The sequence below is a fragment of the Myotis nattereri genome, assembly GCF_964212035.1.
Source record: "Myotis nattereri genome assembly, chromosome: 2".
NCBI lineage: Eukaryota > Metazoa > Chordata > Mammalia > Chiroptera > Vespertilionidae > Myotis > Myotis nattereri.
The window spans coordinates 213,820,193-213,846,522 of NC_138076.1; the positions used below are offsets into that span (position 1 = coordinate 213,820,193).

The 26,330-nt window shown below is 40.1% G+C and overlaps 1 protein-coding gene across 1 annotated transcript in view; it reads right to left on the reverse strand.

The window, feature by feature from the left end:
* SMC1B (structural maintenance of chromosomes 1B) overlaps positions 1 to 26,330 on the reverse strand; it is a 57,986-nt gene that overhangs the window by 13,428 nt on the left and 18,228 nt on the right. Inside the window, exons 10-17 of the mRNA XM_081083820.1 lie at positions 25,028 to 25,207; positions 21,661 to 21,807; positions 19,171 to 19,308; positions 18,764 to 18,880; positions 17,146 to 17,252; positions 9,279 to 9,420; positions 8,272 to 8,417; positions 4,651 to 4,804 (exon numbers count right to left, since the gene is read on the reverse strand). Of these exons, the coding sequence (XP_080939946.1) occupies positions 4,651 to 4,804; positions 8,272 to 8,417; positions 9,279 to 9,420; positions 17,146 to 17,252; positions 18,764 to 18,880; positions 19,171 to 19,308; positions 21,661 to 21,807; positions 25,028 to 25,207 (1,131 nt within the window). The remainder of the gene's footprint in view (positions 1 to 4,650; positions 4,805 to 8,271; positions 8,418 to 9,278; positions 9,421 to 17,145; positions 17,253 to 18,763; positions 18,881 to 19,170; positions 19,309 to 21,660; positions 21,808 to 25,027; positions 25,208 to 26,330) is intronic.

The window sequence follows — 26,330 nt, forward strand, 5'->3', positions numbered from 1 at the left end:
TATGCTTGAAGCTGTCCCAGAGGCTCCTTACACTATCTTCGTATTTTCGGATTCTTTTTTCATTTTGCTTTTCTGGTTGGGTGTTTTTTGCTTCTTCGCATTTCAAATCTTTGCCTTGATTCTTGCGCTCCTCTGGTCTGCTGTTGGGAGTCTGTATAGTATTCTTTATTTCTGTCAGTGTATGCTTAATTTCTAGTTGGTTCTTTATCATAACATCGAGGGTCTCATTAGATTTCTTGTAGATCTCATTAAGTTTATCGGCAGCTTCTAGACAGTTCTTGAGAGACCTTAAAAGTGTGGTTCTGAACTCTATATCTTCCATTGACAATTTTGTCCTGTTTCTTTGTCTCCAAATTTTGTTTATGCTTTCTTGGTGCACCCCCTAGGAGTCTTTGTGCACAGTCTTGTTGTAGTTAAGCCTTGATTGTTGTAGTTAATACTGGGGGGATTTGACCTCCAGGCCAACTGGCTGTGAGAGTCAGCTGTGTCTGCAGTGGGAAAACTTCTGTCCTCTGGGGAGGTGCTAATCTAGCCTTTGCCTGAGGCTATCCGGCAAATGGCTCTGTGCACGGCTTGGGCAGGGCAGGTAGCATGGGATCCACAGGGCGGGCGTAGGGAGCAGTTATGGCTTCTCTCAGTCCTGTCCCCAGAGGCTCTGCCTCTCAGAGTCCCAGCAACCGCTGCAAACCTCGGAGAGAAAGCTGCCCTCGCGTTCCGACCGATGCCAGACAGTCCCGCTTCTCCCGTTTGAGTCTGGGTCCCTAGAGACTCGCCCAGAACTGGAGCTCAGGGCCTGAGCCTCCCTCCCGATTGAAAACGACAACCGCGCCCTCAGCCACCAGCCCGCTCCGCGCGCACCTCCGCACCTTTGTATTTTCCGCACTGCGCCTCCTCTGAGTCTCGGTATGCTGTTCTCTTTCCTTCTAGTTGAAGAATTTCCCCTCAGCCAGTCTTCCTGTGGTTCTGGGTGATGTCTGTTCCGTCTTTTAGTTGTATTTTTGAAGTGGTTGTGCGAGGCAGCATTCTCTGGTGTTTACCTATGCTGCCATCTTGGTTCCCTGACGACATTTTAATCAGGGACTCACCATGACAGGCCACCCATCTTTCTAGTAGAAATTCCCCAGCTGCAGAAACCTGACTCTGGCCTCCACCATGGCCCGTGTGATCCTGCTTCGGCGCTAAGATCTTCCTCAGGAGGCCTGGGCCTCCTCACTCCCTGGTCACATTGCTCTCACAAAGCAGCATACTTCACCAAGTGAGTGCAGAACTCTGGTGTGGCTTGACCAGCACAAAGTGGAACAAAACTACCCCTTTTTCTTTTTAGATAATTCAGTATTAGTCCAGCTTAAGGTCTTCACACCTCACTGAACATGAAAGTGTTTCAAGCTAATACAGCAGTAAATAACTCCACACTCCTGGCGGGCAAGGTGGAGAATGACTGGAGGTTTGCCAACTGAAAGAGCAACAGGACCCACAGCGCTCACTTAGCAGTCAGTCTCTAACTCGGCTTCCTCCTCCCCTGCTCCGTAATGAACCTCTTCTAAAATGACCCTGCCTTTATTTTTATTTTTTTAAAAATATTTTATTATTATTTTTTTTTTATAGAGAGGAAGGGAGAGGGATAGAGAGTTAGAAACATCAATGAGAGAGAAACATCGATCAGCTGCCTCCTACATGCCTCCAACTGGGGATGTGCCCGCAACCAAGGTACCTGCCCTTGACCGGAATCAAACCCGGGACCCTTCAGTCCGCAGGCTGACGCTCTATCCACTGAGCCAAACCAGTTAGGGCATGACCCTGCCTTTAAACAGACTTTTTATTGCTTCCCATCTGCTTCTGTTAGCAGACCCATCCTTTCCCTCTCTGCACCCGTAAGACTGGACACATGACCCACAAGGAGCCAGAATTCCTCCCCAGGACTTTTCTGAGGTCAGGAAAGCCTTCCTTCCCTCTGGTCAGAGCTCGGGGATTCAGCTGCAGCCTATGGGGAAACTGACCTGAGAGAATAAAGCCAATAGATGCCGAGCCAGAATGAGTTCTTGACGGTGTTCAAATTCCTGGACTGAGTCATGCATGAGACCACTTCCCCTCTAGCCCTATCCATTCACTTCCCCCACCCCCAAAGCCATTTGAAGTGGGTTTACCAGGTGTACCGGTTAATAATGGTGGGTTTTGTAATCAAAGAAAACACGATCATTTCAAGAGAAACATCAAAAGTGCTTTATTTAAAGTAATGTCCATCGCTAGCTACACAACTCCCCCATCTTTCAGGTAATTTGTTGGATACCATCCCAATAGAACTTTCCTTGTTTTGAGCAAACCATTCAGAGACCCAATTCTCCACTTCTTCATACGTTTTGAAGTGCTGCTCAGAAAGTGCGTGTGCCATTGATTAGAACAATGGTTCTCAACCTTCTGGCCCTTTAAATACAGTTCCTCATGTGGTGACCCAACCATAAAATTATTTTCGTTGCTACTTCATAACTGTAATGTTGCTACTGTTATGAATCGTAACGTAAATATCTGATATGCAGGATGGTCTTAGGTGACCCCTGTGAAAGGGTCGTTTGACTGCCAAAGGGATCTCGACCCACAGGTTGAGAACCGCTAGATTAGAACAAGTGGTCATCTGAAGGAGCAAGGTCTGGTGAATAAAGCGGGTGGGTTAATACTTCCCAGGCAAGATCTTTTAACGTGTCTTTAGCTGGTTTTGAAGTGTGTGATGGTGCGTTATCATGAAGCAAAATTACTTTGCCGTGCCTTCTGGCACATTCTGGTCGTTTCATGATCAAAGTATGGTTCAAATTGATTCTTTGTTGTCGGTAGCGATCAGTATTAATGGTTTCACCTGGTTTTAGAAGCTCATAATACACCACACCTTCCTGATCCCACCAAACGCAGAGCATTGTCTTCTTTCCAAAGTGATCTGGCCTTGCAGTCGATATTAATGGTTGACCTGGATCAACCCATGATTTTGTGCGTTTGGGATTCTCAACATAAATCCCCTTTTCATCGCCAGTCACCATTTGATGCAAAAAGTCTTTCTTTCGTGCCGTTGAAGCAACATTTTACTGATGGCTTCAGTTTTCCATTTGTGTTTCATTCAGTTGATGTGGCACCCATTTTCCTTCCTTTAAAATCTTTCCCATTGCGTGTAAACGATAGGAAATTGTTTGCTGAGCAACGTTTAATCTTTCTGCAGGCTGTTTTTGAGTTTGACACGCATCTTCATCCAATAATGCTTGTCATTGTTGGTCTTCAAGCTTTTTCTGTTGACCTGGATGTTCTTTGTCTTTCACATCGAAATCATCACATTTAAAGCGTTTAAATCAGCGCTCACAAGCATCTTGAGATGGAGCATGCTCACCATAAGCTTCCCGAAGTACATGATAACTTTTCCTTCAAAATAAAATAATGAATTAAAACTTCCCGCAAATGCTCTTTTTTCGGCACAAAATTCAACATTTTTAAGCGTAAAAGTATCTATGATGTTAACACCTTCAGAAAGTTTGACATATGAAGTTTTGAAGCTTGTTGTCAATACAACAAAATAGCATACATATCAAATCGCATATATATCAACATATGTGTAACTCCATCTATTGAAAAAATCCGCATTATTAACTGGTACATCTGGTATGTCATTTGCGGCCAGAACTTATTTTCTCCTTTCCTTACCTCCTGTCTAAAATGTGACCTCTGCTAAAATAGAGAAAAAGACTCTTGGAGTATATTAGCACATCAGATTTATGCTAGAAGAAGTGGTCAGTGTTAGCAAGAGAAGTATGGTTTTAGAGATGCTTCATTCTGAAGATTCCAAACGATGGAGGCCTCTTCTGGAGCGGAAGGCTGGGTGGAACCGAAGGGCCTTTTTCTGAGGGCAGAGCAGAAGGGGAGGGATGTGGAAAGCAGAACAGAGAAGTGGCTCACTAACATAGTAAGAACTCAGAGATGACTTGAGAGGAAAAACAAATAACTATTTTTGGCATCTTCTGGATTAGCTAATGTTCAGACAGCCTTTCTGAACTACACAGTCATACCTTTCCTAACATGCGAGACAGAACTAAGGGTGCATGCTTCCAATGAACCTGGAGTGGTTCAGATACAGTGAGAAAGAAAGCAAACCAATGCCCACTAGGAGACCTTGCCTCATCTTCCGATTCCGTGGGGGTCCATCCTTGCTCCCCTGCCCTCTCATACGTGCATGGATTCAGACAGGCATGTTCTCGTGAGAACCACCTTGAGTTGTTGGTGAAGGTGCACAGGCAATGCTACCAAGTGCAGGGAATTGCCCTGCGGTGGCCTGAGTGCTGCCTGCAGTCCCCTGGGCACCTCCCCAAAGGACCCAAATTCCAACAGCGTTAACTCTCCCATTTCTCTTGGGCATCTCTACACAGGTCAGAAACTCGGGTCCATCGTGGGCTAAAGGGCCTGGATGAGCAAGAGACAGGGGAGAACTGCACCAAGTTCCTGGTCCTCGGGAGTAATGGTCGATGGTTCTCTCTGTCCTGGAAGGAGGAGGTCTTCCCTGCCTGCAAAGGGGCTTTAGAGCACAGGGACGGTCCGCAGAGCGGGGACCCACTAAGCAGCGCAAGGCATGACAGTAAGTTCGACACAATGTACTCGTTCAGAAAGCACTGGCCAGAATACCTCTACTTCAATGATGTCATCTAGGGACCCCACCAGAAGAAGGATTTCAATGTCTTGAACTTTGCAATCAAGCAGCATATTATGCTTCTCTAGCCGTTTCTGTTCCAGAGAAGACTGAACGATCACAACTTCTTTTTGCCGTTTTCCCACTTCCCTGCAAATACAGATATGAAAACGTGATTACATTTCACTCGTCATGTAAAGTTGCACCAAAAAAGAAAACTGTGTTATAAGCTTACATGAAATTATTTTTTTCTACGAATGCTGTAAGTCCTCAAGCGATCTCACTGACCCTAATGTGATTAGTTAACCCAAGGGAGACTATTCAATAATGAGTATTCTTCCTTCAATCAGGCTAGCAACAATACTGTTTTTTCTGCTTACTTTAATTCTAAATCTGTACAAATTTTCAAGCTGCATTTCTATTTATGTATTAAACTGAATTTAATGGGGTGACATTGGTTAATACAATTACATAGGTTTCAGGTGTACAATTCTATAATACTCGTCTGTATAACTATTCTGTGTGCTCATCACCCCAATCAAGCTGCATTTTTCCCTGAATATACGCTCTACTAGAGGCCCAGTGCATGAGATTTGTGCACGGGGCAGGGGGGTGGTCCCTCAGCCTGGCCTGTGCCCTCTTGCAGGAACCCCTTGGGGGATGTCCACAGTCGAACATCCTTAGCACTGCCGTGGAGTGGGAGAGGCTCCCACCACAGCAGCTGTGCTTGCCAGCTGTGAGCCGGGCTTCTGGCTGAGCGGCATTCCTCCTGTGGGAGCGCACTGACCACCAGGGGCAGCTCCTGCGTTGAGAGTCTTCCCCCTGGTGGTCAGTGCATGTCATAGCCATTTGGTCAATTTGCATATTAGCCTATTATTATATAGGATTTTTCTTTTTTTTGTTTGTTTGTTAATCCTTGCCTGAGGATATTTTTTTTCCATTGATTTTTAGGAAGAGTAGAAGAGAGAGGGAAAGAGAAACATCAATGTGAACGAAACACATTGATTGGTTGCCTCCTGCACAAGCCCTAACTAACCAGGGCCTGGACCAGGGAGGAGCCTGCAACTGAGGTACATGCCCTTGACCAAAATCGAACCCAGGACCTTTGGGCCTCAGGCTGATGCTCTATCCACTGGGCCAAACAGGCTAGGGCTAAGCTTTACATTTTAGAACCTCATTTAGAAATCTCTTGCCAATTAAGTCCCTGCACAGCTAACAGGCTGAACTTTTTTACTACCACCACTAATGTAATGCCTTCTGTAGTTTAAAAATTTTTTTTTATTGATTTCAGAGAGGATGGGAGAGGGAAAAAGAGATAGAAACATCAATAATGAAAGAGAATCATCAATCTGCTGCTTCCTGCACACCCCCTACCAGGGATTGAGCCTGAAACCTGGGCATGTGCCCTTGACTGGACTGGACTCAAACTCGGGACCCTTCAGTCCACAGGCCGATGCTCTCTCCACTGAGCCATGCTGGCCAGGTGTGCCTTCTGTCTTAAATAAGGCCTTGGAAATTTTACCAGCTGAAACAATGTATGATTTTAAAGAGAAGCTAGAAACAGAACCAGATAATGAAATAAGAATTATATGGTTTTCAAGAATATGACAATAAACAAAAATGTGGTTCTGTTTAAACTTAAAAAAAGTCAAGAGTAAACAAACTTTCACTGCAATCAAGAATCTTAGACAAAATCCTTTTTGTCTCTATCTTGTGTGGATGAAAAAGAGGCCACACACTAAACCTGACAAGCTTAGAGGAGGCCTTACAAAATCAGACTGAAAGTAACTTATGGTTTTTATGCGGGCTGTGAACGAATTCACAACTTAAAGAATCGATGCAGAGAGGAAGTTTATTTTACTTTCTCTGAAGGGAAAGGGCACGTGTATTGCTAATCAAGACAAGGGCAAAGAATAAAAAGCTGGTCCTCTTTTTAAAGCCTTGGCTGCTGTTGCTAGGTGACGAGGAGGATTTGGGGACTGAAACAGAGCAGGCATCAGGGCGTGGGTCTTTGTTAGTTTTTCAGGAGACAGTCCAGGCAGATGTCCTAGGGAGGTGTCTTACTAGTATTTTCTCAAAGCCTGTAAAATATGCTTAGAGCAAAAGTTATAAAGAGTTTAAAAGAGGCTTGTTTGAAGAGGAGGAGGGAAGGGAACTTTCTACCAATTATCCCAGAGTTGTAAAAAAACCCGAACCAGCAAGGAGGGGTATGCAAGAATGTACTAGTAGACTTGAGAGTAATATATCTTGTCTTGCAGTTTGAATAGAGGGGCTATTTGAATTAGAGGAGCTAATAATCTTGAGTTTAATTACCAGGTGTTTTTTATAAATTGTGGACGGCCACAGCAAAGCAAAAGAAAGGCCTCCCCCCGGCCCCGATCGTACAGTAACCAGACAGGATGGTCTAAACATAAAATCCCAAACGAACAGGGAACCATGGCAGGGAGTCACCACCGAGGCTACAGTGCCCTTGATAAAAGCCAATCTTTACCTTAAATGAGCCTGTCTGTTGTCTTTTCACATCTAAGATAGCACCCCCTTGGAATGTTAGAATATTCCTTTTCCAGACCCCTCAGGGTACAACCTCCCACCAGAGCATGAGACCAGAGAACCCCTCATTGTTATCTTGTTGCCCACATACCATCTCTGTGTTGTAAATGTTAAATATTAACTGCCCTCTACCCACCAATGTAAAAGTATGTGTCTCTCCTTTGACTTTTTATTAATCTCAGATATTTCCTTGCTTTGCTTTTTCCCACACCTTAATGCAGGGGTCCTCAAACTTTTTAAACAGGGGGCAAGTTCACTGTCCCTCAGACCGTTGGAGGGCCGGACTATAGTTTAAATACAATATTTGTATTTGCATGTGGCCCACGGGCCGCAGTTTGAGGACCCCTGCCTTAATCTACCTCCAATGAATTTTATGTAACCCTCTTATGTCTCCTCCGATTCATATGTATAAAATAAGCTGTAAAACCGCTATTTTCTGGAGCATTTTTTCAATCCGTTCAGATTTCACTTTCCAGCAATTGTCATCAATTTGGCTCAAATATTGTGTCAATCATGACGGAAAGTCGATGTCATGGTAGTGCAACAAAGCCAAGTGATTCAAAGTGCTATCGTCATCATCATGGCAAATACACATGCGATCAGGTGCTGGTACTGTTCTGAGAGTCATGTAAACAATCACTCACTTAGTCCTACTACTGAGATAGGCACTATTCTCCCCATTTTACTGACGAGGCAATGAGGCGCAGTATTTAGTGGAGATGGACATGCAGCCATGTAGCCATAGCCCTCACCTGTTATGCTGTGACACACACACAGACTAGAGGAGACTCTACAACAGGAAAACTCCAATGTCAAGAGGAATGTAGGGTAAGGGACTCTATATGGCGCCATGTTTTCATCCGCCTAAAGGAACTGCTCACTCAACAGCTAAGCATCTCTCTTGGTTTTCCCCTAAATGAGGATGTTTGAAAGGTGTGATGTGGGACCATAAGTAACAAAGGACACATATTCAAATAATAAAACTTCCTATAATAAATGTCAAATTCATAGTACACATCTTTAAAACTCTGGCTATGGCCTTTCAATCTGATAAAATTCTTAATTACCTGTCAACAGCCAAGAACTTCTTCCGCTCCTCTTCAGTGTGAGCATGGGCTTTCTCAACATTGGAATTCTGGGCGGCAAATGCGTCCTGCAGTTGCTGCCGCTTCCCCATGAGCTCATCCACAGCCTGCAGACAAGTTTCTTCAACCTGGATGGAGATGATTTGCGTTGTAGATTTACCATCTTTTACATCAATAATGTCAATAGCTCTTTTTTTAAATAGCTCATCTTCTTATCAATAAAGTCAAACCAGTCATTCTGAGATCCACCCTCACCCTGTGTGATTCCTGAGGCTCTCTCACAGAAGGGGCCCCTCACTGTACACTTCCTGGAAACGGGGGATCACGGTCCTGCCTTTGTCCTTCACTTCGGATTCAGTCCTCACTACCTGTCCCCGGATTTCTCTCCCCGTTGTCTGGGAAATGTTCATGCTGCTACGAACTCTTAATTAGCAAACTAGACAGACAGAGACTTTACTTTGTTAACTAAATACATAAATTTTACTTTCATCACTTCCTCCTTCCAGACTCTCTGGGGCTTCAAGGATATCATCCCTCTGGCTCTCTTCATAGCAGTACTGTGTGACCTTATTCCAGAATCCCATCCCTGCTCCACTGCCTTCCTCTCTGCCTGGGAGTCTCAACCACTCATATATGGTTCTAGTTTACCCCACAACCCAGCCCAGCCTTCCCATTATCTATGCGCTCTTTACCCGACAGAAATTGCTATCTAGATGTCACATGATAACTCAAGCCCCACAGGTCCAGAATTTTCTCTCCTTAACCTGCTTTTCCTATCCACCAGTTGCCCAAGTTAGGACCAGTTATTTGTGGCATCTCCTCTCCCACTTCAACATCTAATAATGCGTGAAGCTGTGCCCATTTTACTTCAAGTTATTTCTCAAATCTGCCCCCACACCCCACCCCTCTGTAAGACTTAGGAGCACAACAAGATGCATTCAATGGAGGAAGTAATTATTTTAATGATGAGACACTTCATTATTAATTACCTTCTTCAGGTTATCAATGTCTTCTCTACCTTTCTGGATAGTTTCTTTTAATGTGTTGATCTTATTTAGTTTCTTCTTCAGCTGATTGCGACTATATTCTAGTTGAATATTAAGCCTAGTTTTTTGTTTTTCAAATTCTAACCTAGAGTAGTAAAGTCAAACGTTATAAGTGGCAAATACAGTCCTTTAATTCACTGTTTATTATGGAAAATTTCAAACAAATACAAAAGCACGAGGAGTACTATAATGAATTTCCATATAGCTACCATCCAACTTTAGTAATTATCAATTCATGGCTAATATGACCCCACTCATCACTCCCTCCCCTCATGGATTACTTGAAGCAAATTTCATACATATGTAATTTCATCTGTAAATGTTTTAGTATGTATTTCTGAAAGTGAAGTGATTTTTAATGCATAACCATACACTATTAGAGATAAAAATGATGACAATTCCTTAAATATCAAATTGTTATCATTGGCAAATTTCCCAAGTCTCACTATTTTAAAACTGGTTTGTGTGAATCAGTAGCCATACATTGCATGCAATATGTTTAAGTCTTTTATACAGGTTTCCTTCCCTTTTCTCTTTTAAGTTACAATTTTGTACTTATCCTTATTTAGTCAGTCATTTGTAATAGCTATTTATTCAGAAACTCCCAAACTTGGAATTTAAGAACGTGTTCCTTCCTTATGCACTACCGTATTACACAGGTCCTCCTTCCCGCCCCCACCCTCTTCCAGCCGGCCCCCTGCACTCCCTACTTTACCAGAGTGATAAAGTCCTCTAAAGAACCCCCCTATCACAGCAGTGCACCCTTTCCATCCTCTCTCCCTCTAATATCCTGCTAACAGAGTCATTCGTTCAAGAAACATGTTAAGCACTACGTGTATCATAGATACAACTGATACAAAGACAACAACAAAAACAACTGTGATGACAAAAACAACAAGTACTATTTAATGACAGGTTATAAACGCTCTTGCATGAAGTAACTCACTTAAGTTGTCTGAGCCTCTGAGACAGGTAATAAATGCCACTGTCCCTATTTAACTGAAAAACCAAGGCAGAGAGGTGAGCCTCTCACCCCAGGCTACCCACTTAGGAAGTGAGGGAGCCAGCAGGACACATTATGCAGGGACAACAGAGTCTCTGCGCTTAGCCACTGCCTGTAGGAGTGGCTGAGAACAAACTCTGAGGTTATTTCTGCTTCGGCAGGAAGACATACAGGCTGCACATGAGGGAAACACTGCTTTCCTGGGCTTTGGGACTCCACACTACTCTGGCTTTCCTTCCCCCCTCACTCGCTGCTCCTTGAATAGTTCCTTCTCTTCTGATCTATTTGTCAACATTGCCTGGGATCTCTTTTCTACCTACATTCATTCACTTTTGATCTGATCCAGTCACATGACTCAAATGCCATCGGTATGCCAATAATTTCCACCTTTATACTTCCAGACTGGACCTCTCCCAGGAGCTCTTAACTGTCCATTTGACTGCCTGCTCTACATCTCCGATTGGATGGCAGAGGCATCCTGGGACACATAATGGATAATCTACTAAAAGCAATAAGTTTTAGTAAGTTATTAGATGTTAGACAATCTAAAATTTAATACCATTTTCTATATCAGTACAAGACAACCAGAAAAATATCATACAAACAGATACTATTCACAAGAGAGAAAAACTAAAAATCTAGAAATTAACTGAACAAGAACATTCATATTTCTATGGAAAATAACTTTAAAATTATAATGAAGAAAATGATGATCAGAGTAAGTGAAGAGACATTCTATTTTCTTAGTAAGAGGACTTAATATACTGAAGATGTTCTCCTTAAATAAATCTATAAATCCAGCCCTAGCCAGATAGAGCGTCGGCCTATGAACTGAAAGGTCCCAGGTTTGATTCCGGTCAAGGGCACATGCCCGGGTTGTGGGCTCGATCCCCAATGGGGTACTTGCAGGAGGCAGCCGATCCACCATGATTCTCTCTCATCATGGATGTTTCTATCTCTCTCTCCCTCTTCCTTCCTCTCTGAAATTAATAAAAATATTTAAAAAATCTATAAATCCAATGCAATCTCAATCAGAATCCCAGGTTCATTTTAGGAGAAGCTCAATAAAAAGCAATAGGCAGAATTCTTTAAAAGAAAATTTACTGAAATTAAAGTAGACTTCAGAACAAGGAATATGACAGGGATAAAGAAGGGCATTTTACAAAGATAAGGAAATCAATTCAGAAAAAAGACAGAACAATCCAAAATATACATGCACCTAATCACAAGGCTTTAAAAGAGGTAGCCTTGGCCGGGTAGCTCAGTTGGTCAGTGTCATTCTGACAGACCAAGGTTTTATGTTCGATCGTCAGTCAGGGAACATACAAGAATCAACCAATGGCCCTGGCCAGCTTTGCTCAGTGGTTAGAGCATTGGCCCAAGGACCAAAAGGTGATGGGATTGATTCCCAGTCAAGGGCACATACTTGGGTGACAGGTTCAGTTCCCAGCGTGGTCGGGGGTGGGATGCCTGAAGGAGGCAACCAATTGATGTGTGTCTCTTACATCAATGTTTCTCTCTCTCCCTCATTTTCTCCCTTCCACTCTCTAAAATCAATGGAAAAATACCCTCAAGAAGGATTAAAAACAACAAAAAGTCAATCAATGAATGCATAAATAAGTAGAACACAAATTAATGTTTCTCTTTTGTCCTTCTCTTTCTAAAAAAACCCAATCAACAAAAAAATTCCAAAAAATTCATGAAGTAAAAACTGAGAGAAATTGGATGAAGAAATTGACAGGCTTGAAAGCATAGCTGGAAGTTCAGCACTCCCCTCAGTGACTGCGAGAACTAGACAGCCGAGGACGCGAGCAACATGAACCGACTCAACTGCCACTCAGAGAACACCCCATCCAACAGCAGAATGAACGTTTTTCTCAAGTGCACACGGACATTTATTAAGATAGAATACATGCTGAGAAATCAAACAAGCCTCAGTCAATGTAAAAGGACTGAAACAATGTAGAATATTTTCCTATCACATGTAATTAAAATAAAATCAATAACAGAAAAATATCTGAATCCACCCAATATCTTAAACAACATGCTTCTAAACATCCCATGAGTCATAGAAAGAAATCACAAGGAATATTAGAAAATATTCTGAGTAGAATGAAAATGAAAATACAACATACGAGAAGTAGTATGATGTAGCTTTAGCAGTACTTAGTGAGAAATATATAGCTTAAAATGCTTATTAATACAAAAAGAAGAAAAGCCTAAAATACATTATGTAAGCTTCTATCTTAAAACCTAGAAAAAGAAGAGTAAATTAAACCCAAATAAATAGAAGGAAATAATAAAGTTAAGAGCAGAAAGCAACACTATAGAAAGACAAACCATAGAGAAAATCAATGAAGCCAAGAACTGGTCTTAGAAAAAAATTAATAAAATTAACACACTTCTAGCTAGACATTAAGAAGAAAAGAAAGGAGACAAATCACCAATATCAGAAATGAAAGAGCGAACATCAGTACAAATCCTAGACATTAAAATGGATAAGGAAATATTATTTAATGACTTTATATTTATGAATTTGACAACTTCGATGATACGCAAATTCCCTGAAAGACACAAACTACTAAAGCTCACTCAAGAAAAACCATATCCTGAATAGCTCTATATCTATTAAGAAAATGGAATTTGTAATTAAAAAACCTTCCCACATGTCCTGGCCCATGTGGCCCAGTGGTAGTGTCTGCCTGCGCACCGAAGGGTCATGGTTTCTATTCTTGGTCGAGGACATGTACCTGGGTTGCAGTTCGCTCCCTGCCCATCAGGGCAAGTGCAGGAGCCAACCAGTCGATGTGTCTCTCACACTGCTGTCTGTCTGTCTGTCTGTCTCTCTCCCCCTCCCTCCCTTCTACTCTCTGAAAAAGCAATGGAAAAAAACATCCCCAAGTGAGGACTAACAAAAACAAACAAACAAAAACACCAAAAAAACCTCCAACAAAGAAAGGTGGATGGCCCTGGGGCAGTGGTTCTCAACCTTCTGGCCCTTTAAATACAGTTCCTCATGTTGTGGTGACCCCCAACCATAAAATTATTTTTTTTGCTACTTCATCACTGTAATGTTGCTACTGTTATGAATCATAATGTAAATATCTGATATGCAGGATGGTCTTAGGCAACCCCTGTGAAAGGGTTGTTCAACCACCAAAGGGGTCGCGACCCATAGGTTGAGAACCGCTGCCCTAGGGCTTCCCTTGCAAGTTTTTTTTAGTTGTTTTTTTTTTTATATATTTTATTGATTTTTCACAGAGAGGAAGGGAGAGAGATAGTGAGAGTTAGAAACATCGATGAGAGAGAAACATCGATCAGCTGCCTCCTGCACATCCCCCACCGGGGATGTGCCCGCAACCCAGGTACATGCCCTTGACCGGAATCGAACCCGGGACCTCTCAGTCCGCAGGCTGACGCTCTATCCACTGAGCCAAACCGGTTTCGGCCCTTGCAAGTTTTATCAAACATTTAGGTAAGAAATATTCTTCTACAGAAACTCTCCTAGAAAAAAATACAGAGGAGAACACTTCCTGACTAATTTTATGGTCTGGCATTACCCTGATACAAAACGCAACAAAGACATTGAAATAGGGCAACGTACTCATGAATATAGATGCAAAAATTCTTTTTTTTTTAAATATATTTTTTATTAAGATATTACATATGTGTCCTTATCCCCACGTTACCCCCTACCCGCCCCCCCCCCCTCATGCCCTCACCCCCCTGTTGTCCGTGTCCATTGGTTAGGCCTATATGCTTGCATATAAGTCCTTTGGTTGATCTTTCCTCCTTACCCCCACCCTTCCCTACCTTCTCTCCAAGGCCTGACAGTCCAATCAATGCCTCTCCATCTCTGGATCAGTCCTTGTTCATCAGTTTATGTTGTTCATTATATTCCACAAATGAGTGAGATCATGTGGTGTTTATCCTTCTCTGACTGGCTTATTTCACTTAGCATAATGCTCTCCAGTTCCATCCATGCTGTGGCAAATGGTAAGAGTTCCTTTTTCTTCTTCCTCTTCTTAAAGAATTTTAAGCATTTCATATAATGCTGGTTTGGTGGTGATGAACTCCTTTAGCCTTTTCTTATCTGTGAAGCTCTTTATCTGACCTTCAATTCTGAATGATAGCTTTGCTGGATAAAGTAATCTTGGTTGTAGGTTCTTGCTGTTCATCACTTTGAATATTTCTTGCCACTCCCTTCTGGCCTGCATGGTTTCTGTTAAGAAATCAGCTGACAGTCGTATGGGTACTCCCTTGTAGGTAACTGTTCGTCTTTCTCTTGCTGCTTTTAAGACTCTCTCTTTGTCTTTTGCTCTTGGCATTTTAATTATGATGTGTCTTGGTGTGGTCCTCTTTGGGTTCCTTTTGTTTGGGGTTCTCTGCGCTTCCTGCAGTTGTAAGTCTATTTCTTTCACCAGGTAGGGGAAGTTTTCTGTCATCATTTCTTCAAATAGGTTTTCAATATTTTGCCCTCTCTCTTCTTCTAGTACCCCTATAATTCTGATGTTGGTACGCTTGAAGTTGTCCCAGAGGCTCCTTACACTATCTTCATATTTTCGGATTCTTTTTTCTTTTTCAGTTGGGTATTTTTTGTTTCTTCGTATTTCAAATCTTTGACTTGATTCTTGGGATCCTCTTGTCTGCTGTTAGATCTCTGTATATTATTCTTTATTTCAGTCCGTGTATGCTTAATTTCTAGTTGGTCCTTTTTCATATCCTCCAGGGTCTCACTAAATTTATCAGCAGTTTCCATAAAATTCTTGAAAAACCTTATAAACGTCGTCTTGAACTCTATATCCAGTCGTTTGCTTTCCTCCATTTCTGTCATTTGTGACCTGTTTCTTTGTCTCCGCATTTTTTATGCTTCCCTGTGTTGGTAGAGTGGTTTTGTGTGCTAGGTGTCCTGTAGGGCCCAGTGGCTCAGCCTCCCCAGTTACCTGAGGTGAACACTCTTGGTACACCCCCTTGTGGGCTTTGTGCACAGTCTTGTTGTAGTTATGCCTTGATTGTTGTAGGATCACTGGGAGGAATTGACCTCCAGGCCAATTGGCAGTGAGAATCAGCTGTGTGTGCAGAGGGAGAACTTCTGTGCTGAAGACACCCTTCTGGGGCAAGAATTGCTTCAGTGGGGCTTTGGTGCTCACTGAGTCTTCCCCCTGAGTGTGTCCCTTATGGATCTGAGGAGTTGTAATCTGGATGGTCCCACTCTGACCACTGGGTACACTGGCTCTTGGATCTAAGGAGGTGCTAATTTAGCCTCTGCCTGAGGTTACCCAGCAGGAGCTACGAAGAGAACTGCAGATTCCCCTTCCTTTTTTGGAGTTTGGAGGTGCCCAGATGAGGCCCAGCTGTGAAGCAATGCAAGCTGTTGTGGGGCCTTGGGCCTTCTCTTGGAAGTTCTGGGTCTGTCTGGCCCAACTGCAATTTGTTAGGTAATTTTCAGGTTGCAAAGGGCCAGGGCATTCATATGCAAAAGCCTCTGCCGAAGCCTGGGTAGGGCAGGGTCTCAGGGAATCAAAGGGCATAGCAAGCAGCTATGGTGGATCCTCAGCCCTGCCCTAAGGGGCCCCGCGTCTCAGTGTCCCGGTAATTGCTGCAAGGACCTCTGAGGGAAAGCTGCCCTCAAGTTCCGAGTTCTGCCTGCTGCCAGACAGTCCAGTTTCTCCCTGTATGAGTCCTGGGTCCCCAGAGACTTCCCGGAACCAGAGTTCAGAGCAGTCGGGAGCTTGTGACTCCCTCCCGATTCAAAAAGACAGCTGCGTCCTCAGGTGCCACCCCCTTTCTGCAAGCGCTCGAGCCTCCATACCTCTGCACTTTACTTCCGCACCTCCTCTGAGTCTCCGTGTGCTTTTCTTTTTTCCTTCTAGTTGTAGAATTTCCACTCAGCCAGCCTTCCTGTAGTTCTGGATGATGTCCGTTTTGTCTTTTCGTTGTATTTTTGAAGTTGTTGTGGGAGGCAGCAATTTCTGGTGTTTACCTATGCCGCCATCTTGGTTTCTCGATGCAAAAATTCTTAACAAAAAATTTTAGCAAATCAAATCCAAAAACATTTAAAAAGGATAATACAAGACCAAGTGGGTTCATTCTAGTTGTGCAAAGTTGGTTTAACATTCTAAAGTCAAACAATGTCATTGACAATATTAATAACCAACCCCCCCAAACCCAACCATACACTCCTTTCAATAGAGGGCAGAAAAAGTAACTGACAATCTCAACACTCCTTCCTGATAAAACATCTCAGCAAACTAGAATTAGAAGAGAACTTTGACTTCCATACAAAGATGCATTTCTCCCTCTTCTGTACTATCAAACAGTGTAATTACTGAAGGTTTTCTTAAACATTGACTGTTGGAAGTTTCCTGTGTCTTAAAGTTTGCTGGGATGATTCCTCTGTGAAACCATATGTCCTGGTGAATTTGGGGATGGGGTGGGTAGAAGTTTTTTACTTTCTTTTCCTGTGGTAACTGGCCTCCTTAGAATTTTCTATCTTAGTAATATATTATTTCTTGAAAATTATCATTTTATCTACATATATAAATATTCACAGAGAACTAAGTAAATTAGTGTCTTATTATTCTTTTGATAAGCAATGTTATTATGTTCCCGTTCTTTTATTTTGCATATTTGTGTTCTCTTTAAAAAATTATGAAATGAAAGAACTAGATCTCTTTATAAGAACATGAGTAATTACTAGCTATTTCTTGATACACTGAAATAAATACCTCAGGCATCCCTTGAATTATGAAATAATAGTTATTTATATATGTGTACTTTGCTCAACAACATTTTAAACAAAAATACCTTTTTTGATCAATTTCTTGTTGCTGTTTAACATGTTTTTTCTCAAATTCACGAATATTTTCCACACCAATTTCTTCACAGAAGTGTTGAAAAATATCATCTTCAACCTTTTACATGATTTCAAAACAATTGGTTTAATAATCAATTTTAAGAAAGTATACAGACAATGCTTAAATCTAAATTTTCCTCTCTAAGGATTTCCTGGATTAGGCAAAAAACTAATCCCAACAAGCATTATTGTACTCTTTGGAGCCTGTGCTTTCTTGTTCTTCAACTCCATAAACTACGCCCATCTATTTTCAAGTTTCTTATTCTAAAAATTAAATAAGAATGCACAAAAGTAGTTCTATTAACAGTTTTGGCTTCATGAAGTGTTTAAAATGAAAAACATTTCAATTACATTAGCCACACCAAAATGTAATATTATATATAAATAAAATATTCTTTTTACGAACAATACCACCGTGTCTTAGGCAGAATAAAGCCTGACTAGAGAAGAGAATTAAGACCCAAAAAGATTTGGAAAAACTAGAATAAGCCAAATCCAAAAAAATAACAATTAACTTCAATATTTTCAAAGCCCTGCATTTATGTAAAATTATACAACAAACAGACCTATTTTTACAGCAAGACATGTTTAAAATTTTCAGATTTTAGTTGAATATAAATGAAATATGAATGTGACTGACTGGTGCAATGGTGAGCTATGATTACACAGGTCATCCAAACCATGGAAGTGACAGCTCTGTGTAGTGCTCCAGGCACTCTGTCCTGCTCAGACAGTACTTTGACATTATGCTTTGTTCTGGGCATTGACAAACAACAGAGCACCCAAGAGGATGGTTACCAGAACTGGCTTAACCTGGAAAAGCGACATTAAGGAGCTATGCAAGTATGGCTTCAAATCATGTGATAAAAGGTAGAACTAAAAGCAATGGGTGAAAATTACTGAGTGATGGTGTGATGAACAACTTTCTAGGGATCAAAGAGAAGCCACAGGGAAATGAACTAAATCAGAAAGTTCCTATTAAGAAGCAGAGGCTAGATGACCAAAGCTTTGTTTCCCCAGAGCCAACCATGGTGCCTGGCAAATACAATAAATGTTCCGGAAATAATTACTGAGCGAATCTTTTGGTTTAAATCCTCACTCAAGGATATGTTTTATTGATTTTTAGAGAGAGTGGAAGGGGGAGAAGGAGAAGGAGAGAGAGAAACATTGATGTGAGAGAAACACAGATTGGTTGCCTCCCATACCGGTGATTGAACCTGAAACCTTTTGGTGTTATGGAATGATGCTCCAACCAACTGAGCCACCGGACTAAATAAGTAATCTTAAATGATAACTCAAATGACAGAGTTCTTTCTTCCTGATGTTAATGGCAGTGGGAGAGAGAAAGAGGCGGTAACTACAATGAGCAAGGAAAGGTGGGAGAGCAGAGAGAGTAAGTATGCACTGGTCATTGTCCCCTGAGGTGGGCAATAGTGGTTCTCAAAAGACCAAGAAAATCAATTTTGCAAACCAGTAAAACTTAGTACATATTCAAGAAGCTCTAAATCTGGCATCTGGTCTAGAGCTACGTTCTACATGCCACTTAGTAATAAATATATCATTCATGACCTTGTCTATCTTTTCTTGAAATTCTTCAATCCTTTGTTGCCACTTTTTGATTGCTTCATTCAACATAGAACATCGAGAATCAATATTTAGTAGTTCACTTTGTAGCTGAGATTGCTCCTAATTACAAGAAAAAAAATCTTTTTTAGCATGGCTATTTTAGCTTTATATAGTGAAGCAAAACATGTGATAGGTATCTTTTAGAATAAAAGGGGAATCCAGGAGGTAGGATAAATTCAGGTACAATTGTATAAGATTAACAACCATAAAAATAAAGTAACTAAAGGACTATAATATAATCTCAAATCATGAAGTAGAGTGTAAAATTACATGGTGCTACCGAAATGTAGCTCCTGAAACTCCATGTCCTGGCTCTAATGTCCACAGAACTTTATGTAAGTCTCTATTACCCGCTGAAAGGCAGCAAGGTGCTTTTTCTTCATCATCTCTAGTTCACTTTGCGAGTATTTGAGTCGTGTATGAGTTCCTTGTACTAGAGCCTGTATTTGTTTTAAATCTGCTTCCTTGCGAAGCATCTTCATTAAATCCTAAAGAGGAAGAGAAACATAGAGAACATTTTACAGCAGAAAAAGCACTTGCACTTTTCCAAGTGCTTTCATAAGTCATAACGTCACTGACTTTTTACAGAGAGCCACAGCCACATTCCCTCTTCCCTGCTTCTGGGCTGTTAAGAATATAAGCCATCTGGAGTAACCAAGAAGCCATACAGCATCATCAAACTTACCGCATCCCTCACGCTTCCTAACAGGAAGCAGGAATGAAAATGGCGGAGTGGGGACTGCGGGTTCCGCTCAGGCACATGGATGGGACCGTGTGACACACTGCGCCTGGCTTTTAGTGCACCCTTACCTTTCTGCTTGCCTCATCCACTCCCTTCTCCCTTCACTTACCCTCTTTACTCAACCAAATTAACTGCGTAGTGTATGCTCTTCTGTATTTTATTCCAAGGCCTTACATGAACATGTGTATACATATCTACCTATGTTTTTTTCTTATTTTGCAAATTAAGAATCATATTGAACATGCATTCCTGCCTCTTGCTTCTCTCATTCAATTACTCACAAAAGTCAACTTAGATAAAGCTCTAAATTCATTCTTTTAATAGTCGTGTATTATTCCAGAGCGAGTCTGTACCAAAATTATTTAACTATTCCCTAAATAAGGGGCATTCACTTTGTTTCCAGGGTTTTGTGACCACAAACAATGCTGCAACAACATCCTTGAATGTCTGCCTTTACTATAAGCACTGGTGCTCCTATTTCCATGCAATCAATTCCCCAGGGTGAGATTGACGGGTCAAATGTATTCACGCTCTTTTTTTCATATATATAATATATATATTTTACTGGTTTTTTACAGAGAGGAAGGGAGAGGGATAGAGAGCTAGAAACATTGATGAGAGAGAAACATCCATCAGCTGCCTCCTGCACACTCCCCACAGGGGATGTGCCTGCAACCAAGGTACATGCCCTTGACCGGAATCGAACCTGGGACCTTCAGTCCGCAGGCTGACGCTCTATCCACTGAGCCAAACCGGTTAGGGCTGTATTCACGTTCTTAATAGCTGGTACCAAGCACTTTCCCCAAGACTATAATAATTTACATTTCTATAAATAATGTATGAGCTCACGTTTCTTTACATCTCCACCAGCATAGATATTTTTCCAAGTCTCTTTGATAGGTATGAAGTAATCTTAATTTAATTAGTATTCATCTGAGTACTCTATTCTATATTGAGCATTGTTTCATGTGCACTAGCCATATGGAGTTCTTTCTCTGAACTGTTTAATCCTATCCTTTGCCCAGGTGTTTCTATCATAATGTCGTTATTCATGTCAATTTGTAAGAAGTTCTTTGATAGCACAGAACCTATAGTATTCATTTTAAACTTTAAGAAAACATATACTGCTGGGGTCCTGCCCCAGCAGGTCCAGGGGTTCCCAAAGGCGTGGACGGAGTCAGCAAAGAAGGAATGACACGGAGACAGTGTTCAGTTGATCAGCAGCCTAGCCAGGATCTCTAGCCAAGTTCTGGTCAGGATCTCTAGCGAAGTTCTGGTTAGGATCTCCAGCCAGGTTCTGTGTCCATGTTCTCTTGCTAGGTTCTCCAGCCAGGTTCAGTCACCAGGTTCTAGTCAGGTTCTCTTGACAATTTCTGTAGTCAGGTTCAGTCCAGGATCTTTTGCCATGTTCTCTCACTAGGTTCTGTCTCTAGGTTCTGAGGCCAGTTTCTGTCCAGGATCTTTTGCCATGTTCTGTCTCTAGGTTCTTCTCTAGGTTCTGTGCCTCTTGGTTCTGTCTTCTAAGTTCTGTCTTCTAAGTTCTGTGTTCTGAGTTCTGTGTTCTAAGTTCTGTGTTCTAAGTTCTGTGTCTTGCTGTCTTGTTACATCTGTATTTATACCAGTTGATTCAATCCTATCAATCTCTCAATCCTATCAATCTCTATACAAAGGTTAGGGCGTTTCTTATCTCCATTCCAGGGAGTAAAGATTATGTAGCTTAAGCATGATTGTTCATAGTTAAAGTGATTAATTACCCTCCTGGCACTTAGTTAAGAGGTTTTATTCCCTCCCTAACTTCAGGGGAAAATCCCTACCTGGGGAAACAACCTTTCTCAAAGACCTTGGTTAAAACACATAGTGCCAAGAAGGTGAGCAAACATATTAAGAACAGTATGCCATATATGCCATATATGCCAGCAAGCATGGACCGGCTCCCGGCAATATACAATGGCTCTTTCTCCTTATTAAAATTTTTTTAACATTCAAGTAGTTTAATTTATCTGGAATTTATTTTTGTATGTTACAATATAGGGCAAATTAGTTTAAAAAACATAATTATTCTACTTAGTATTCTGTAACTTTTATAATGTGGATTTACCTTTAATTCTTGCATTAGATGGGTTCTTCTGTCTCTTAAATTCTTTATCTCTTTCTCATCCCAGCATCGAGCCTTGTATTTTAAGTCACTTGAACCTCCAGAGATCACCCCAGATTTTAAAAATAATGTTCCATCAAGAGCCACTGTCTGTAAAATTAAAAATATTTTACCTTGGAGAAATGTACATGAAGAAGATAAAACTAGGACATAATAAGGCAATTATTACAGCTGAGAATTTTTAGATAAGAAAAATCACATAAAAATCTCTAGCATATGAAAAGACACCAACCAATAAACCACAAATACAAAACCCTGTTTTACTCAGGCTCAAAGCAATTCTAGGCAACAAATTAGAAATTAAAAAGGTTCAAAATAAATTGTATATTAGTTCCAAACATATTCAATATTGAGAAGAAAAAACCAAGGATATTTGTATCTACTATCAAATAGTCTGCATTTTATAATGCTGTCTTTTGAAGATTTTGAAATCACACGTCAATGGCATATTTGGCTCAATGAATAAATCTTATGCATACATCCTTTCACATACATGTGAGTTTATCTATGTGAAGTTCCTAAGAAGTACAACTGGTAGAATTGCCCATCACAGAGCTGATACTAACTCACACTATCACAGTAGTGAATGGCATAGCCTCTCTCCATGAAGTGCTGTCAAACTTTTTGATGTGGATCAATCTGAGGTGAAAATACTATTTTGGTGCACCTTTATTGGGCATTTTCCATATTTTAGTAAGGATGAGTTTTCATATTTAAGAGCAATTATATTTCCTTTTATAAAATTTGTTCATATCCTTTGTCCATGTTTATTTTTATTCATTTTCTGATTAATTTGTAGGAAAATTTGATCTTTACTATGAGCTGCAAGTATTTTCCGTGGTTGCCATGTCTTTTTTATTTTATTCATGGTGGGTTTTGCCATGCAAAAATGTTTTATGTTTATGTGAATTTATCCATCTTTTCCATAGATTTTGGGATTTTTATCATATTGCAAAGGCCTTACTCTCTCTGCAATTTAGAAAAAATTCCCATGGTTTTTCTTAGTACCTTTATAGTTTAATTTTTACACTTTTCTAATCCACCTGGAAAGCAATCTGACATAAGGTGTGAAGTCTAGATTCAACTATATTTTATGCCAGATGGTATCCAGTTTTCCAACTTTCTGTACCTTGCATTTTTATTCTCTCTTGTTTAATGTGTATAATTTTTGAAAAAATGATCTTTTCACAAATTATCCAGCTAGTTAATGACATTTTTCTGGATTTTTTTGGCTATACCATATTAAAAAGATATATAAGTAGATCTTCCTATATATATTTTATTTAAAGTAACAGCCATCCAGTCTATTGGAAGAGAAAGCAAATAATTGTTGTTTTTGTGGTGGCCGGGAATAGATGGAAGCACATGTATTTAAAGAAATTCCAGCCCTAGTTGGTTTGGCTCAGCTAGAGCCTTGGCCTGAGGACTTAAGGGTCCCAGGTTCAATTTTAGTCAAGGGCACTTGCCTGGGTTGCGGGGCTTGATCCCCAGTAGGGGGCGTGCATTCTCTCATCATTCATGTTTCTATCTCTCTCTCCCTCTCCCTTCCTCTCTGAAATCAATAAAAATATATTAAAAAAAAGAAATTCCAGATTTAAATATTTTGTTACATAAAATTTAAAAAATTGAATTATCATAAAAATCTTGATGACCAAATGATAGCTAGCAGAATTACTATAATTTATATGAGTAGTTTATATATACTACATGTTGTTTAGAAACTAACCAAAATGTTATTTGGTGATGTCACTAGCAGTATTTGAATACAGAAAATTCTAAAACATGATATCAAGTCTATGAAAAGATATGAAGTCCATGAAAAACCAAAGGAACAAATTGAAGACATATATCTGTGAAAATGTGACATCTAGTCAAAGGTTTTACATATCCTAAAGCACAGAGAAAATTCCTGAAGTGGCATAACAATAATAGGGAGGAGATAAGGTCTCTGTAATATACTTAGGACACAAAATACAAAGCTGATTACAATTATGAAATAACGATAAGAACAAGATGTAGCCTAAAGGGGAAAGGCATCTTATGTGAACAGATATAAACCATTAATATTTGTTAAATGAAGGAAGGAATAAACAGTCTTCATGTGAGTTCTTTAAAATGACCTCACAAATCTTCAAAAATCAATTTTACAAAATATATTTTACAAACATACAAAAATAAAATGTAACATATTTAATTAGGTAGCAAAATAAGGAAGATATCTTAGTAGCTCATTTATTCCATCTGCTTAAATTTAATATGTAGAAATCAATGACAGTGATTCCTAAGACTGTGATCACATTATCACTGAAATTATTACTGATAGGAGTACTAAAATATGTGAGAAGTTATTTATGTTAGCCAGTCAATAAAAAACTAAAAATTACTATCTTTCATAATAATAGCCTGTTTTGTGTTAACTTGCAATAGTGGGCATTCCAGATCAAATATTTTAATTCACTAGTAAATAAAAAATGACTACAATTTCTTGAGAGTTATTTGCAAGGCACTATAGTATTTTGAATATTACTTAATTTAACCCATATAACTCTATGTAATAGGTACTGTTATTTCCCCAATTTTAGATGAGAAAACTAAAATTACAGGTTTAGAAACTTGTCTAAAGTCACATAATTAATTTCTAAGCAGCATCACTGGTTTTGCTTCATGGTTTATGTTCCACGGCACTATGTAAGCTTCATCAGGGATATACTAGTAGTTTTAAAAAAATGTATGTCAGATAATCTGAGAAATGAAACATTGTTAACTAAATACACACTCTATTCAACTGAGACTGAAACAATATTTACTTTTAAAACCAAAATTTCCTTGAAAGATATTTAGTACACTCATTTTAATTGTGCCATTTCTATAACTTCAAATGTGTTAAAACCTTGAATGTGTAAGAATTCTTCCATTAAACTATGGAAGAATTAACCCAGAATATAAAATAAGCACCTGAAAATTTTCCTGATACTCAGAAACACATGTACTACACATTTAAATGCAGGGCATATCGAGATTCAGCTAGAACATATATTGCATCTGAGCAAAAAAAATAAACTTCCTTGAAGGTATTATTACAATAAATCTAATTTCCAAAATATAATTTATGATATAGGGAAATGCTACAGAAGTGAATTTTTGAAAACTCAACTAAGCATTATAAAAACTATTGAAGCCATAACCATCTTAGGTTCTGCTAGTTTTCCTTATTAAAAGTCATATGAAAGCATATAATAATATTTGTGTAATATATTAGTCTTATACATATTGCTTCAGATTACCCGAAAGTACAATCTAAGCATCTTACTTTCCGTCTTTCAGGTCCATCAAAGGCAATGTGCCTTGCTTCCTCCACAGTCTCACAGACAAGGCCATTTCCACACACAAACTGAATTACTTTCTTCAGCTGAGGAAACTGAGTCTTTATGACATCAATCACCATTTTACAGCCTTTAATCTCCCGCAACCTTTCATTAATTGGCTTCACCTAAAAGTTTAAAAAACACTTATTAGATACACTGAAATAAAAAACCAAGTACAGTACTCAGTACATTCTTTCTCAAAAAGCATAAATAAGCGTGACAGTAAGAGATTAACAGTATACACAATAAAAGCTTGACAAGAACCTGTCAAACTGTATCCCACCATTAGCTCGTGTACTATTTTTAAAAAATATACTTCGTTAGCCCTAGCCAGTTGCTCAGTGGATAGAGCACCAGCCTGCAGACTGGAAGGGTCCAGGTAAGAATTCGGTGAAGTACACATACCTTGGTTGCAAGCTCAAGGCAAACAATGTGTTTCTGTCTGTCTCTCCCACTCCCATTCTCTCTCTCTCTCTCTCAAAAAAAAAAAAAAAATCAATAGAAAAATATCCTTGGGTGAGGATTAAATTTAAAAAAATACACTTCATCAAAGTCCAGAAGATAAAATTTCCAGATTCAACTCCATCACTAGCCACCTGGGACAAAGTAATGCAGGATAAGTACTCCATGCTTTCAAAATCATAAAATCTAGTGAGAGAGAATACCTGTGTGTGTGTGTCAGAAGTGGCACAGCATTGTGGCGCTCAAAAATCCCTGAGAGCTAATTAGGAGCAGGGCTGAGATTCACACTCAGGTCAGTCCTAGTCTAGGACATGTGCTCTTGGCCACTGCCTTTGGTTCAGGTTCTGGAAGGCAGGACCAACAGAACATTTTCTTTAGTAGCCACGAAAAAAAATCAATGAAGGATATAAATCTTAAAAAAAAAAAAAGTATTGATGAGAGAGAGAGAGAGAGAGAGAGAGAGAGAGAGAGATCTGTTGTTCCACTTATTTATGCATTCATTGGTTGCTTCTTGTAATGCCCTGACCGGAGCTGGAACCTGCAACCTTGGCATATTGATCGGGGCGATGCTCTACCAACTGAGCTATCCGGCCAGGAAGAGAATATCAATCTTGACAATGACAGAGTTCCTGCCTCAGGATTCAGACTCTCGATACCCCAAGGCCTCTCAACACATGCCCCAAGGCTCCACATTCACCTGATCTACCAAGACTGATGCATACTACTGGATCACTGATGCATTTTTACCACTGAGACTCTGGTTGGCATTTCTCCGACACACCTTAT